Source organism: Corythoichthys intestinalis, chromosome 11 (assembly GCF_030265065.1).
Source record: "Corythoichthys intestinalis isolate RoL2023-P3 chromosome 11, ASM3026506v1, whole genome shotgun sequence".
Lineage (NCBI taxonomy): Eukaryota > Metazoa > Chordata > Actinopteri > Syngnathiformes > Syngnathidae > Corythoichthys > Corythoichthys intestinalis.
This window is the reverse complement of record NC_080405.1, coordinates 56,680,472-56,695,084: the sequence shown is the minus strand read 5'-3', so window position 1 is coordinate 56,695,084 and position 14,613 is coordinate 56,680,472. Positions and strand designations below refer to the sequence as shown.

The 14,613-nt window shown below is 39.9% G+C and overlaps 1 protein-coding gene across 3 annotated transcripts in view; it reads right to left on the bottom strand.

Moving 5' to 3' along the window:
• The window catches only part of spock1 (SPARC (osteonectin), cwcv and kazal like domains proteoglycan 1), a 197,706-nt gene that overhangs the window by 43,976 nt on the left and 139,117 nt on the right, over positions 1 to 14,613 (bottom strand). For all 3 annotated transcript variants that reach the window (XM_057849465.1, XM_057849466.1, XM_057849467.1), the window contains exons 5-6: positions 10,425 to 10,539; positions 5,414 to 5,546 (exon numbers count right to left, since the gene is read on the bottom strand). In XM_057849465.1, the coding sequence (XP_057705448.1) occupies positions 5,414 to 5,546; positions 10,425 to 10,539 (248 nt within the window). The remainder of the gene's footprint in view (positions 1 to 5,413; positions 5,547 to 10,424; positions 10,540 to 14,613) is intronic.

The following is a 14,613-nucleotide window of genomic DNA, read 5'->3' as shown; positions in this document are numbered from 1 at the left end:
TTTGAAATCAATGGGGAAATTTTGTCCGTTAAAAATGAATGGGTATTTTTTGGGCAAATTTTGGTCACTTCCTGTTCGTTTGGAGGCATTTCGGGGTCACTTCATGTTGAAATTGCATCAATATTGCATCACTTCCTGTTGATTTGGGGTATATCTGTTCATATTGGTTCACTTCCTATTTATTTGGTGGCATTTCAGGGCCACTTCCTGTTGGTTTTGGGATAGTTAGGTGTAACTTCGTGTTGATATTGAGTCACTTTAGTTGGAAATCAATAGGAGTGAATGGACGTTTTTGCGCCATTGAAATGAATGGCGAATACGACCATTTGAAATCAAAGGGAGATTTTGGCCATTAGAAATGAATGGGTACTTTTTTGGCAAAATTTGTTCACTTCCTGTTCGTTTGGAGGAATTTCGAGGTCACTTCCTATTGATTCGGCGGCACTTCAGGGTCACTTTTTGCTATTGGGTCATTCCCTGTTGGTTATGGGACAGTTAGGGGTAACTTAAAAGTAATAGGAGTGAATGGACCATTTTGTGCCATTGAAATGAATGGCAAATACAATATTTGAAATCAATGGGAAATTTCGGCCATTAGAAATGAATGGGTATTTGGGGTTGGATTTTGGCCAAACCGTACGTTTTGAGCAAAACTGAACACAACTTTTGAGCCCCTCAATTTTTTTATATGTATAAATGATGTAATTTGGACAAAAATTGGAGGACAAGTACCATTTTGAAATTTCACTTTTTTGTCAGATAAAAACCTGCCTTGTTGGGCGAACAGTCATTTTTCAAACTTAATTTGCGGCATGAAAATTTTGGCTGTTTTGGCATATGAACGGCGCTGGATCCACTGTGAATACATTTCAACTAAAACCATCATTCATGCATTAATGGGTTGAAACAAGAACATCTAAGCTGACCTCCCTTGACTTATGAAAAGTAATTCACAGTACGCGGCTCGATTTCATTAAAAAAATAAAACCCGAGAGGTTTTGCACATTGCATGTTACTATAGGCAACCAAATTGGATACAATTATTTATAAGCGCGGACGGACGTCAGCAGACTGCCGGAAACCTGAAAGGAACTGTAATTACATACAAGTATTCATTCTTCCCACTCACCAAACCTGCTCATATGATATCATATCACATTTCTATTCCCCTGTAACCTCGGTCATGTTAGCTTTCAGCCCCATCCAATCATACGAAGGTGAGAATAGACTCAAGAGAGCTGCTCACAACTCGCTAGAGGATCAGAGAGGTTCAGAAGAGCTATTCCGAAGAGCTCTCACGCTCCCGGTATGATTCTTGTTGACATTTTGCAAGGAAAGAGGGCGGGGAAACGTACAAGATATCTGAGAAAACAACTTGCGATACAAAAACGTTGATCTCACGCGATGGCGATGCAACAATTGTCAGAAAATCATTCTAGAATATTTTTGGAATTTCTCACATTTCTGCATAAAATCGCCATCAAATGTGATCTGATCTTTGTCAAAATCACACAGATGAAAAAACAGTCTCTGCTTTAACTAAAACCACCCAAACATTTATAGGTTTTCATTAAAGATGTTGGGTCCGATCACGTCATTTTCAAAGTATCGGAATCGGCAAAAAAATATCATACATGCCTTTTTTTAATATATATACAGTGGTACCTCTACATACGATCGCTTCGACACCCGATCTTTTCGACATCCGACGTAAAATTTGACTCGCCATTTGTTTCTACATCCGACGACATGCTCCAAATACGACGACATGACAGCACCGCAAACGAACGCATGGCAGATTTTCATGTGTGAGAAATCAACACAGATTTTCAAAACGTTGGTACAGTTGGTCGAACAAGGAAAAAAGTGATGCTTACCTTTGAAATGAAAATGCAAATTATATAAAAATATGAGCGCTGGGGTGCGCATCCATGAGCTGGCTCAACAATACAGCTCCACGGTCCTCTTCCGACCACCGTTCGCCAGTCTTTCTAAGTTAAGGTGACAATATTATTGTGGTAATGTCGCCAAGGAAATCGCCAGCTCTGTCACGTTTTTATCATTTATTTAAGAACTTATTCAACACAAAACGTCCATTTCCCTCCGCGGTTGACTGTGCTCTTGAGAAAACGAAAGTATTATCTCTACCGCACTGACCTATCTCACTGTGATGTCAGCCCCGCGGTGCGTTCAGGTACAGCAAAAAGTGTACGCCACATTAGAATCCGATTCGTTACATTATTTACAGGAATGATTATTAATTATTATTGTTATTATTATTATTATATTATTCCGATTTTTATTCATAACTTACTTGTTTTGCTATTTGCCATTTTTAATAGTACCAGCAGTATTTATTAAGGATTTACTGTAGGTTTTTGGGCTGTGGAACGAATTAATGGACTTATAATGTATTCCTATGGGAAAATCCTGCTCGACATACGACCATTTCGACTTACAAACAAGGTCCTGGAACGAATTAATTTTATATGTAGAGGTACCACTGTACAGTATATTTTTTTAATAAATTGTATTTAACATTACAGACAAAATGTCTTACACTCATCCAGAGTCTTTAGTTTTGGCTTAAAGTAGGGCTATCATTTTTATCGCGTTAACGGCGGTAATTAATTTTTTAAAAATTAATCACGTTAAAATATTTAACGCAATTAACGCATGCGCTGCACGACCCACTCACGCATTGTCGCGTTCAATCGGTAATGGCGCCGATTTTACCTTAATATAGAGCTAAAAGGCAGCGTAAAATGAGTAAAGTGAATTTTGGCAGTCTTTGGAGCCTTTTTTAATTGGCTTAAGACTTAAAATCCCTCCCTCACCATTTAGAAATATCGTGGGAAAGCAATGTGGGGAAGGAAGGTAGTAGTTGATCTTTTTCTTAACACCCTATGTTATTTCCCAACACAGAGAATATATTTCAACTGGTGCCAATACGCACAGTCATGGTTGCACTTCCCATCATGCATTTGGGCATGGCTACAGTATCATTTACTGAAAGCTCAACAAATACACTAGATGGCAATGTTTAGTCACAATATACAAAGTCACATTTATCCTTTAAGAATTACAAGTCTTTCTATCCGTGGATCCCTCTCACAGAAAGAATGTTAATAATGTAAATGCCATCTTGAGGATTTATTGTCATAATAAACAAATACAGTACTTATGTACTGTATGTTGAATGTAAATATTCGTCCGAGTTTTAATCATTTTTTTCTTAATGCATTGCCAAAATATATATGATCGGGAAAAATTATCGGAAATGATTGGAATTGAATCGGGAGAAAAAAAAAAAAAAAAAAAAGCAATCGGATCGGGAAATATCGGGATCGGCAGATACTCAAACTAAAACGATCGGGATCGGATCGGGAGCAAAAAAACATGATCGGAACAACCCTAGTTTTCATATTTTGATGAGTACAATGATAGAAGGGGGAAAAATAAGTAAGTCAACTCTCTGTCTAAGGACACTTAAAGACTGATTGAAAATTTTTGGTGATGGTGATTTTATACAGAAATGTGAGAAATCTGAGAAATACCAAAAAGTTCAGATACTTTTTCATACCACTTGATGGGGGAAAATATTACGTGCCTTAACATTAGCACATTATGTATGACTGCCTCTGTGACCTATATGCCCTAACATTAGCACATTCACCCTGGGTCCCATAGTTAGAAGGGAATCTCACGAGATAACTTGTTTTGCACCATAGTATTGTTTTATTACTCGCTGCTCAGTCTTCACCGTGTACAGACGCACTCTCTGAGCTCCTGAAGCACTCTCTTATCTTAACCGATAAGCGCTCAGGGCCAGCAAGCTGGACTCCCAGTATGGCTCCAAATTCTTGGCTCCAAAGAATTTGAAACCTGGAGACTTGGATGAAATAAAATCCTCCGTACAGAGGTTGGAGGTCTCCTTGACTGGCTTGATTCAAAACCATAATCAAGAAATTGTCAGAGAGCTCCAGTTAATTCGCGCTGAAAACGAGAAACTCAAGCAGGCGGTCGAGGAGAGAGATGTTCGCATCAACAGGCTGGAAATTTTGGCTGACGATCTCGACCAGTGCCGACGCGCATGTTTTCGTTGTGGAGACATTAATCTTGGGATAAAATATGTACAGCATGTTGTTTGATTTCATACATTCATGTCTGATGAAACTGTTACAGTGACTTTTGTGTGCGCCAATTGTTGCCACCATGTACACCTTGCAATGTATCTAAGAGACTTATAAGAAAAGCATTTTGAGTCGCTACTCACACCAGCTGTGATAACATGTCACACACATAGCCAAAACAAAATGTTCCACAGCAAACAGATGCAAAAATTTCAGGGACATGACAAGGCCATAACCTTGTACGCCCTGAAATTAATCAAGCTGCTTGACTGGACGCTAAGTTACTAAACCCAGATTGTTGATTGTGTTATTGTACAGTTTTGATGTATGTTCCATGCCTGAATGTGTGTCTTTAGTTGTATGGGGGACGTGAAACTGATAAGCATATGCTTCATCCCGTCCGCCTTTGTCATCTTCTTCGGTTCCTTCGGGCAAATCATATCACATTTTGTTATTGTCAACGATTGTCAATGATACCGATGATGATGACAATAAAATTCCATTCCATTATTACACGCCTGAGTCCCATAGTTATACGCCTGGGTCCCATAGCTAGAAGGGGATCTCACGAGATTACTTGTTTTGCGCCCATAATATTTACCATTTGTTGCATCTGTTGCAGCACAGCTCATTTGTCCCATGTGAAAAGCCCTTTTTCAAGGGGGCTGAACCAAAAGTAGCTTTAATGTTTGTCATTGGGCAGGGCCGCGCCGCACGGGGACGGAGGTTGGCCTCTCCGCCTCCGCGGGGCGCGTCCCTACAAAAACCGGACATTTCCGGGCGACCCGTGAAGTTCGCTGGTGGATTAGACGTACGGATCGCCCAGCTTTGCCCTTTTGCTGCTTTACCGGAGTGTTGGCTTACCGCTCATTTGTCACGGTAAGTGATTTTCATTGCTAAGGGACATCTTGTTGTGCTGTAACAGTAACACGGGGATTCTGGTATTGACAAACTCAAATCTAGCGTCACCGTTAGCGTTTGTTATGCTTGTTTGCTTGCTCTTGTGGGATTGTAATCAATAAATTTATTCTGCATTTTCTAATCAATAAACATCGTCTATTGAGCAAAAGTGTGCTTGTTACTGACTCACCGCGAACCCGGAAATTTTGGAATTTCCCTACTGTGCCGCAAGAACAAATTTTAGGGCTTCGTAACCTATCAAATCCGACTTTACTGTTTTGTAATGATAAATTACCGAAAGAAGATAAAGACATTAATTTATGCATGAAGTAAAAGAAGAAGATGTTGAACTCAAAAAGTGACACGCCAGGGAATTTTACCTTAGATGAGTAGGTGTGTCCATCGGAGCCACACACTGGATCGGAATGGAGCGGTGAACACACTTTGCAGTTGCCATGGGCGGCTGCTTCAAGCTTATGCTTGTGGCCCAAGCTGCCTTTCCGGGCTTTCACACTACGAAACAAAGAAAGTCAGCAATGTTAAAGGCGAGAATAAGACTTTAAAAGCCATACGGTTCGGGTTAGCATGTCACCGAGCTGTCACGGCTTCTGATTTGTTTACGCTCTTTCCTCCGTCACCAAAGCCGGGGCAGGGAAATGACAAAAGCCAGACTAACTCCGGTGGCATAAAATACAGTTCGGCAGTTTTGACCGTAATGCAGTAATTTTGCCGTCGTACTGGATACATGCATTTTTTTTTCGCCATATGGCAAAATGTTTTTTTTGCCAAATGCGGCATTCTTTTTGCCATGTGACAAAATGGATTATGCCATGTGGCTTTGTTTTTTTTTGCCACGTGGCAAAATGGATTTTGCCATTTGGCAAAATGGATTTTGAAATGTGGTATTTTTTTGGTATGTGGCAAAATAGATTTTGGTTTGTCGCATTTTTTTGGAGGTGGGGGTATGTGGCATTTTTTGGGGGTATATGGCGGTTTTGAAGGCCATGCACGTCCACGCCTTTGATGGCCATTCACATCCAAATTTTTCTTTCATATTAAATGGCAGAAAAACATGTGGCTGTGATTTTAAGCCACCCACTTAGCATTAAAGTACATTGACATTCAACTGGCACCCAAGTCAGCCTATGCCATTAACGGCTATGCACGTCCAAATTTTCCATTTATATGAAATTGCAGAAAAATGTGTGGCTGTGATTTTTGACCCTACACTTAACATTACAGTGCATTGACATTCAACTGGCAATCAAGTCAGGCTATGCCATTGACTGCTATGCACGTCCAAATTTTCCAAAATCCAAATCCATTTTGCCACATGGTAAAAAAAATGCCACATGGCAAAATCCATTTCGCCACATGGCAAAAAAAAAAAAAATGCCACACGGCAATATCCATTTCACCAAATGGCAAAAAAAAATGTCACATGGCAAAATCCATTTTGCCACATGGAAAAAAAAATGCAACATGGCAAAATCCATTTCGCCATATGGCAAAAAAATATCACATGGCAAAATCCATTTTGCCAAATGGCAAAAAAAAAAAAAAATGCCAGATGGAAAAATCCATTTCACCACATGGCATAAAAAATGTCACATGGCAAAATCCATTTTGCCACATGGAAAAAAATGTCACATGGAAAAATCAATTTTGCCATATAGAAAAAAGATGCCACATGGCAAATCCATTTCGCCACATGGCAAAAAAATATCACATGGCAAAATCATTTTTGCCAAATGGCAAAAAAAAATGCCACATGGCAAAATCCATTTTGCCACATGGAAAAAAAATGCAATATGGCAAAATCCATTTCGCCATATGGCAAAAAAATATCACATGGCAAAATCCATTTTGCCAAATGGCAAAAAAAAAAAAAAATGCCACATGGAAAAATCCATTTCACAACATGGCATAAAAAATTTCACATGGCAAAATCCATTTTGCCACATGGAAAAAAATGTCACATGGAAAAATCAATTTTGCCATATAGAAAAAAGATGCCACATGGCAAAAAAATATCACATGGCAAAATCATTTTTGCCAAATGACAAAAAAAATGCCTCATGGTAAAATCAATTTTGCCATATGGCAGAAAAAATGTCACATGGCAAAATCCATTTTGCCACATGGAAATAAAATGCCACATGGCAAATCCATTTTGCCACATGGCAAAAAAAAACGCCACATGGCAAAATCCATTTTGCCACATGGCAAATACCACTTTTGGTTCTCGCTGTCTCTCTAAAATTGGCCTAACGACGCCACTGCTAAGACCCATTCCTATACTACGCACGGTTGGGTTAATAAAGCTGGTTACAAGTAACTATTCCAGGAAAACATAAGACAACAAAATGACTTTTCTCTGCTTCACTGAAATGCTTCAAAACCAATTAATTCTTGTCAAACAATGCACTTATTTGTAGACCGCACACTCAGTCAAGGCTCAATCAGCTCTAATTTGTTTGTGCTTTCAACCTTGCCACGATTCCCAATTTTTCCCTCCAAAATGTTTCATCTTAAGCAGTCCCGATACCGAACGGCGTCCGAAAGCAAATTTTTGTCATTGGCTTTAATTGATATCTCATTAACTTTGAAGTCGTTAGCTTCTAAATCAATTTATTTAGATTCTTCCACCCTCATATTGAGTTAATAACGCATCCAATTTACCGCTTAATGCGTCAAATGATTCCAATGCAATCTGTATTTTGCCAACGCATCACTCGCTTAAGCCACAGACCGTTAAATCATTTCAGCTCGGTTTAAATTGTTTTCATGAGCTTCTTATAATCATCGTTTCCGGTTCGATAACTTTGTCATTTTGTGAGTCCGATTGAGGATTTTATTAGACGTTCTCTTCGAACTAACCCAAACCCTGAGACTCAGGACTTACTTGTGACTCGTGCAATTGGCTGACTACTTTAAGAGATGAGCAGCGAAGCTAACTTTTGAACGGCATTGTAACAACCTCTTCAGGCTGAACCAAAGCAATAACAAACGTCCTCGGCGTTTTTAACGCATACTAATTTATCCGCGCCGCCACCAAAATGTCATTCTATCTGCCTGATTTCCTCACTGTTCAGGACTTGCTAAGGGAATACTAAGTACTTCGCCAACATTTTTGTTGCTTCATTTCTGTAAAGCCCTTTGAGACATTGTTGTTGTGATTTAGGGCTATACAAATAAAATTGAATTGAATTGAACTTGCCTCACATTGGATGGCTGTGGTTAAAGTTTTGAGTCTGTTTAAAAAGCCTTAAAGGGAACCTCGGATTTAAAGTGTGTATGACACCAAAAAGCGTGTTTGTTTCATATTTCACACGGTGTTTTATGCTCCTGAATGAAACGGACCGCTAGCATATGTGTGGAACCGATCGTCAATTTTTGAATACCGCGCCATTAAAATGAGTGACTTCCGGCTCCAGCCTCGGGTTTAAGACGAATGTGAATGTGATGTCACCCGGGTCAGCGTCTCACAATACAGCATTGCTTTATAGCATGCAGATGGATTGCGGATTCAGCTGATTTTGCGGGTTAATTCGTTTGTTTTGCGCATCACGCCAGCCACAAATGGCTGCAGGCTTTTGTAGCTGCACCAGGGAGAGGTGTGTGAGCCTTTTTGGGTTTCAGAAAGTTCCCGTTCGCCCCGAAGTCGGCCAAAACAAGTGTACGACAACTGTGGGACCATTGGACTTACGAGGAAGTGAGCAAACATCGTGTTTTGTATTATGTCAAATATAGGGTTAGGAATCTCTGGCATGAAGCCGATTCGATAGGTATCTAGCTGCACAGCTTACGATTCGATTAAAAAAACGATACATTTTTAAGGCCGAGCGATTCGATACTTTTTAAGAACAATACGGTTCGATACAGAGTCAAAACGATTCGATACTATTGCATGTTTTCTTTGGTAGCCGTCTAACACTAGTTGAATTAAGCACGCACGGACACGACAGCAGCACAGAAAATGTGCAAACTCAACATGCCATATTGATTGATGACACCTGATAGTGAAATTTTAGATGGCTACCAAAGAAAACGTGCAATAGTTAACTTTTAAAAACCCTTTGTTCGCCGAGGCAAAACATGCAGGATCTTGCTCGGTCGGTCCCTCTGCGTTTGGAGTCCCCGCCACTCATTGGTGACTACTGTTTCCGGGTCATTGCTAAACTGTGGGTACAGTTTAGTAATCTGTGGGTACAGATTACTAAAATGTATCCACAGATTTTTAAACTGTGGGTACAGATTTATAAACTGTGGGTACAGATTAGTAATCTGTGGGTACAGATTGCTAAACTGTGGGTACAATATAGTAAACGGTGGGTACAGATTAGTAATATGTGGGACAGATTACTAAACTGTACCCACAGATTAGTAAATTGAGGGTACAGATTTATAAACTGTGGGTACAGATTGCTAAACTGTGGGTACAGTTTAATAATATGTGGGTACAGATTACTAAACTGTGGGTACTGTTTAGTAAACTGTGGGTACAGATTACTAAACTGTACCCACAGATTACTAAATTGAGGGTACAGATTAGCTATGATTTTTTTTTTTTTTCTCAACCCAATCATTGGTGACTACTGTTTTCGGGTCATTGCTAAACTGTGGGTACAGATTACTAAAATGTACCCACAGATTGCTCAACTGTGGGTACAGATTACTAAAATGTACCCACAGATTGCTAAACTGTGGGTACAGATTTATAAACTGTGGGTACAGATTAGTAATCTGTGGGTACAGATTGCTAAACTGTGGGTACAGTTTAATAATCTGTGGGTACAGATTACTAAACTACAGTTCAATAATCTGTGGGTACAGATTACTAAACTGTGGGTACAGTTTAGTAAACTGTGGGTACATATTAGTAATCAGTGGGTACAGATTACTAAACTGTACCCACAGATTAGTAAACTGAGGGTACAGATTAGCTATGATTTATTTATTTATTTTTTTCAACCCTGGCACCCGGGGGCTCCGTACCCTATTGATCCTGAAATATAGGTGATTATTTCTGCATTTGGCGATTTTTGTGTATCTAGTGTAAAATCTGAGAATTTTATAGCCATTTTATAGTTGTTATACCAATATAAAAAATAATTAATCGGGATTTTATGAGGGAATGACTTTGAATTTTTTTATGCCGCTGCTCATGGGGACTCATATATGGCTAAGGTAGGTGCCTGTTTTGGTTTTAAGTCGGTCGCAGCTTTGGTTTTGAAAATATTTGAACTTGAGGTTTTTTGAAAACAGGCCCCCTGCAGATTGGCCCTGTGCCCCGGTCATGTCAATATATCATAAAGTCTATGGTTTGAATGATTCATGAGTCTTCATTTGCCCGTCACTAGCGTAAAAAGCCAGTTAATAGTTCCTTACCTATGAGTTGGCTGCTTGCGATTGGTGCAAATGGCTGTTTGGTAGTCATGGCTGACGCACACCTTATGAGGAGGGCAGCGGACTTTAAGGCAGGGGTCCTTGGTGGTGTCAGAACCTATGAAATAGAGAGAGATTGTGAGGGACTGCAAAGTGAGAGAATCTTTGAGGGAGACTCCAATTTAAGGCACAACACAATGCTTTGTTTTTTCTAGGCGATTTTACAATAGCACTGTTTGGTCCTTTTTAACTAATTTTCTCCCAAAAACGTATCAATACGTTCTATTTTTAATTGTTTCAGTGTCCCAAAGACGTATTTATATGTCTTTTACGTTTTTTTTTCTCAAGAGACATTTCTGGGTTGTTTCACCTTAGCTCTTAAGCACAATGCTGAAAATCTATTTCAAAGCAATAAAACTGGCCACTGGAGGGCAGTAGCGCATTTGGTAAGACCCGCAACCCGATTCAACAGAATGAATGGCTGGGCCGAACGGCTGGGGCGCCGGCGGAAGACGACCGAATGGACGTCCAGGATCCCAGGCGCTGGACGACCGAGCAGAACGACCGGAACCACCGGTGCAACGGATGATGCCGTTGAGTTGGCCGTGCTCAGCCGCTCGCGTCCCCCGCACCCTCCAGTGTCCCGCACGGAAACGCGCATGGCCAAACCAGTTCCCTCCCAGGTACACAAGTTCTCCAGAAGAACTCTGCCACGAGGCAGTGGTCATCACAAAAGGAAGACTCAAAAAAATCCATCTTTATGAGACAAGCGGCAATGAGGGAAAAGTTTACTCGGCTGTCACGGCCACAACAGCGTCATCTCAGTTAGTTATGTGTAAATAAATTGCTACCTGGCTATCAAAAGCACTATTTGTCTTATTGTATATGTTGTTCTGTATAAGGAAAACATTATTCAGATGTTTGGGATGTACCGTAATTTCCGGACTATAAGCCGCTACTTTTTTCCCTCATTTTGAATCTGCGTCTTATAGTCCAGTGCGGCTTATTTGTTGATTTATTTGGGTTAATAGGTAACACTTTACTTGACAGTGGCGTCATAAGACTGCCATAAGACAGTCATGATTATGAGATGACCTTATCATGTCCATTAATGAATGCTTATGACAGATGTCATTAAGTATCATCCGGCAAGTCATGTCACTAAGTCCATTTATGTCCAGCTCGGATCTTTTACATCCATTCAAAAGGGAGATAATTTGCCGGATGATACAAAATTAAATCTGTCATAAGCATTCATTCATGCTTATGATGGTCTTATGACAGTCTGATGGTGCCAGCTTCAAATAAAGTGTTACCAAATTCCATAACCAGCAATTGATGAAACAATTAGAACAGTAATTGAATAAACAATTAGCACAGAACATGAACTTTGATTTGTTATTTACATCTGTACCGCTGCAATGCATGCAAGGAGGCATGTTGGATGACAACAGTGTTGACAGCAGGTGGCAGCAGAGGTTGACGGTCTCCCCAAGAGAACAGTGATGGCCCAATGAAGCTTCTTGAAGCGATGAGGTTTTGGAGCCATTTGGTTCAAAGCTTCATTCTGGTTCATTTAGTTTTATTACGGTCTCATGATGCCACTGTCAAATAGAGTGTTACCGTTTGATATCTTTTGGTGTAAATATCCCATAATACAGTCATGACAGCAGTGGCTTCTGGTCCAGTGGGGCTTATCTATGAACAAATGTCGTTTTCATGTCAAATTTGGTGGGTGGCAGCTTATAGTCAGGTGCGCCTTATAGTGCGAAAATTACGGTAACTAAAGCAAAAAATATCTGTGTCAAAGTCAAAGTTATGTTTGAAATGTATGCTTTCACAAAAAGCTCAATTTCTCAGTTTTTTTCATCAGAAATTGGAAAATTGCTCAAACTAAGCTATTTTCAAACTTTTTTTTTTCCTGCTGAAAGACGAGTCTAATCTTTCTTATGGTGGGTTCCGTGTTTATATAGCAATAGAACAGAATTTTCTGTGGGCCTTGCAAAACCAGTCAAAATCAAGTAAAACGAGCAAAGGGGGTTGCACCGGTGAAAATGGCTGGGAGTGAATGAGTTAAACGGACCAGAGTTCTTTTTCTCAGATGGTCCGCTTCGATTTGTAAATGTGAACGCACATCAGAACTCTAGTTTGGACCAAACAAGCAAACCGCTCAAAAATCGTGGGTCTCGGTTTGCAATGCTGACGCGTTACAGGCATACCTGGCAATTTTTTTCCCCCAAGTTAAAATCCCAAAGGCAAATCCTCTAAAATGCAACATCGTTTGCTCGTATTGTTTTCTTGTTTCGTACTTCTTTTCGTCCATGGTGGCACTGTGCTCTGGGCGTTTGGCACAGTACGATGAAATCTCCAGACTGTTTATTCACATTCTGGAGCGAAATGTGCTACTCGTGCAGTATGAAAGCTTTGTCTCAGCTGCGGGTCAGGTGTCCTCTATCAGGATTAAAAGAAAAAGACACAGCTGAAAGCACCCGCGAGTGGCTCAAAACAAAACAGCGGATGATTGTGAAGAAACCATTTTTAAGAACCAAACCTGAATTCTTTGGAGCAATTGTAAAGAAAGCCTACTTCAAACATTGCTATTTAGCTTTATAAAATGATATTCGTCGGAATACCAATGCAGGCAAATCATCTGTTCTGCTACTATTGGATCTCAGCGCCGCATTCGACACGGTTGATCACAACATACTACTCAGTAGATTGGAACAGTGGGTAGGGTTTACTGACACTATTCTTCAGTGGTTCACATCCTATTTACATGATAGGGATTTCTTTGTTTCAATCGGAAACCATCAGTCAGAACGAACCAAATTCACGTGTGGAGTCCCTCAAGGGTCAATTCTTGGACCACTCTTATTTAACATCTATATGCTTCCCTTAGCTCAGATTATGGAACAGTATGACATCTCCTATCACACCTATGCAGATGACACACAACTGTACATTTCTGTGTCCCCACATGATTATAGTGCCTTAGTCTCCCTGAGTAAATGCATTCATCAAATCAATGAATGGATGTGCCAGAATTTTCTCCAGTTAAATGTGGAGAAGATAGAAGTGATCATTTTTGGGCCAAAAAAAAAGGAAAGGTCAAAGATAAGCAGGTACCTTAGCACAATGTCACTTACAGCTACAAATCAAGTCAGAAACCTTGGCGTAATTATTGACTTGGACCTAAAATTTGATAGCCATCTAAAGTCCGTCACTAAATCTGCTTATTACCACCTAAAAAATATAGCCAGAATTAAGGGGATTCTGACTCAACAAGACATGGAAAAACTTATGCATGCATTCATTTTCAGCAGATTGGACTATTGCAACGATATATTTACGGGTCTTTATAAAAAAAATCAGTCAGGAAGCTGCAGCTAGTACAGAATGCTGCAGCCAGAGTCCTCACAAATACAAGGAAGCTGGACCACATTACACCGGTTTTGAAATCGCTACACTGGCTTCCAGTGAGTCAAAGGATAGACTATAAAATACTACAAAACACTTAATGGCCTTGGACCAAAATACATGCTTGATTTGTTAGATTCCTCTTAGACATCTAGACCCCTAAGATCGGAACCGGTCTCCTGCATGTTCCATGAACAAGAACCAAGCAGGGTGAGGCAGCATTTAGTTATTATGCTCCTCACCTCTGGAACAAGTTACCTGAACGTCTGAAGTACGCTCAAACTGTTAGCTCCTTCAAACCAGGGCTAAAAACGCTTTTGTTTAGCACTGCATATCCATAAAGGTCTATATATCTCAATCTACTTGCTTTCTATTCCTCTTGTGCTTCTCTCCATTGCTGATTTCAATTATTATTTAGTAGTTTTTGTTTTTATTTATTTTTATTCTTTTTGTGATTATATGTGATTTTTATGTATAATTTTATTTCCTATTTTGATTGTCCTGGTTTTTACGTTGTATCGATATAAATGTGATTCTTATGATCTTCATGTGATGTAAAGCACTTTGAATTGCCTTGTGTTGAATTGTGCTATATAAATAAATTTGCCTTGCCTTGCCTTGCCTTGAGCATTGAATGGAATATTATCGTTTCCCATATTTAGAACTTGCAGTGCCAAGACACTGGGCAGATAAGGGCATAACAACTACAGGATGCTTGCTGACTACGGAAGCCCAATGCGCGCGTCATGCAGCTGATGGAGCGAGACAAGAACGT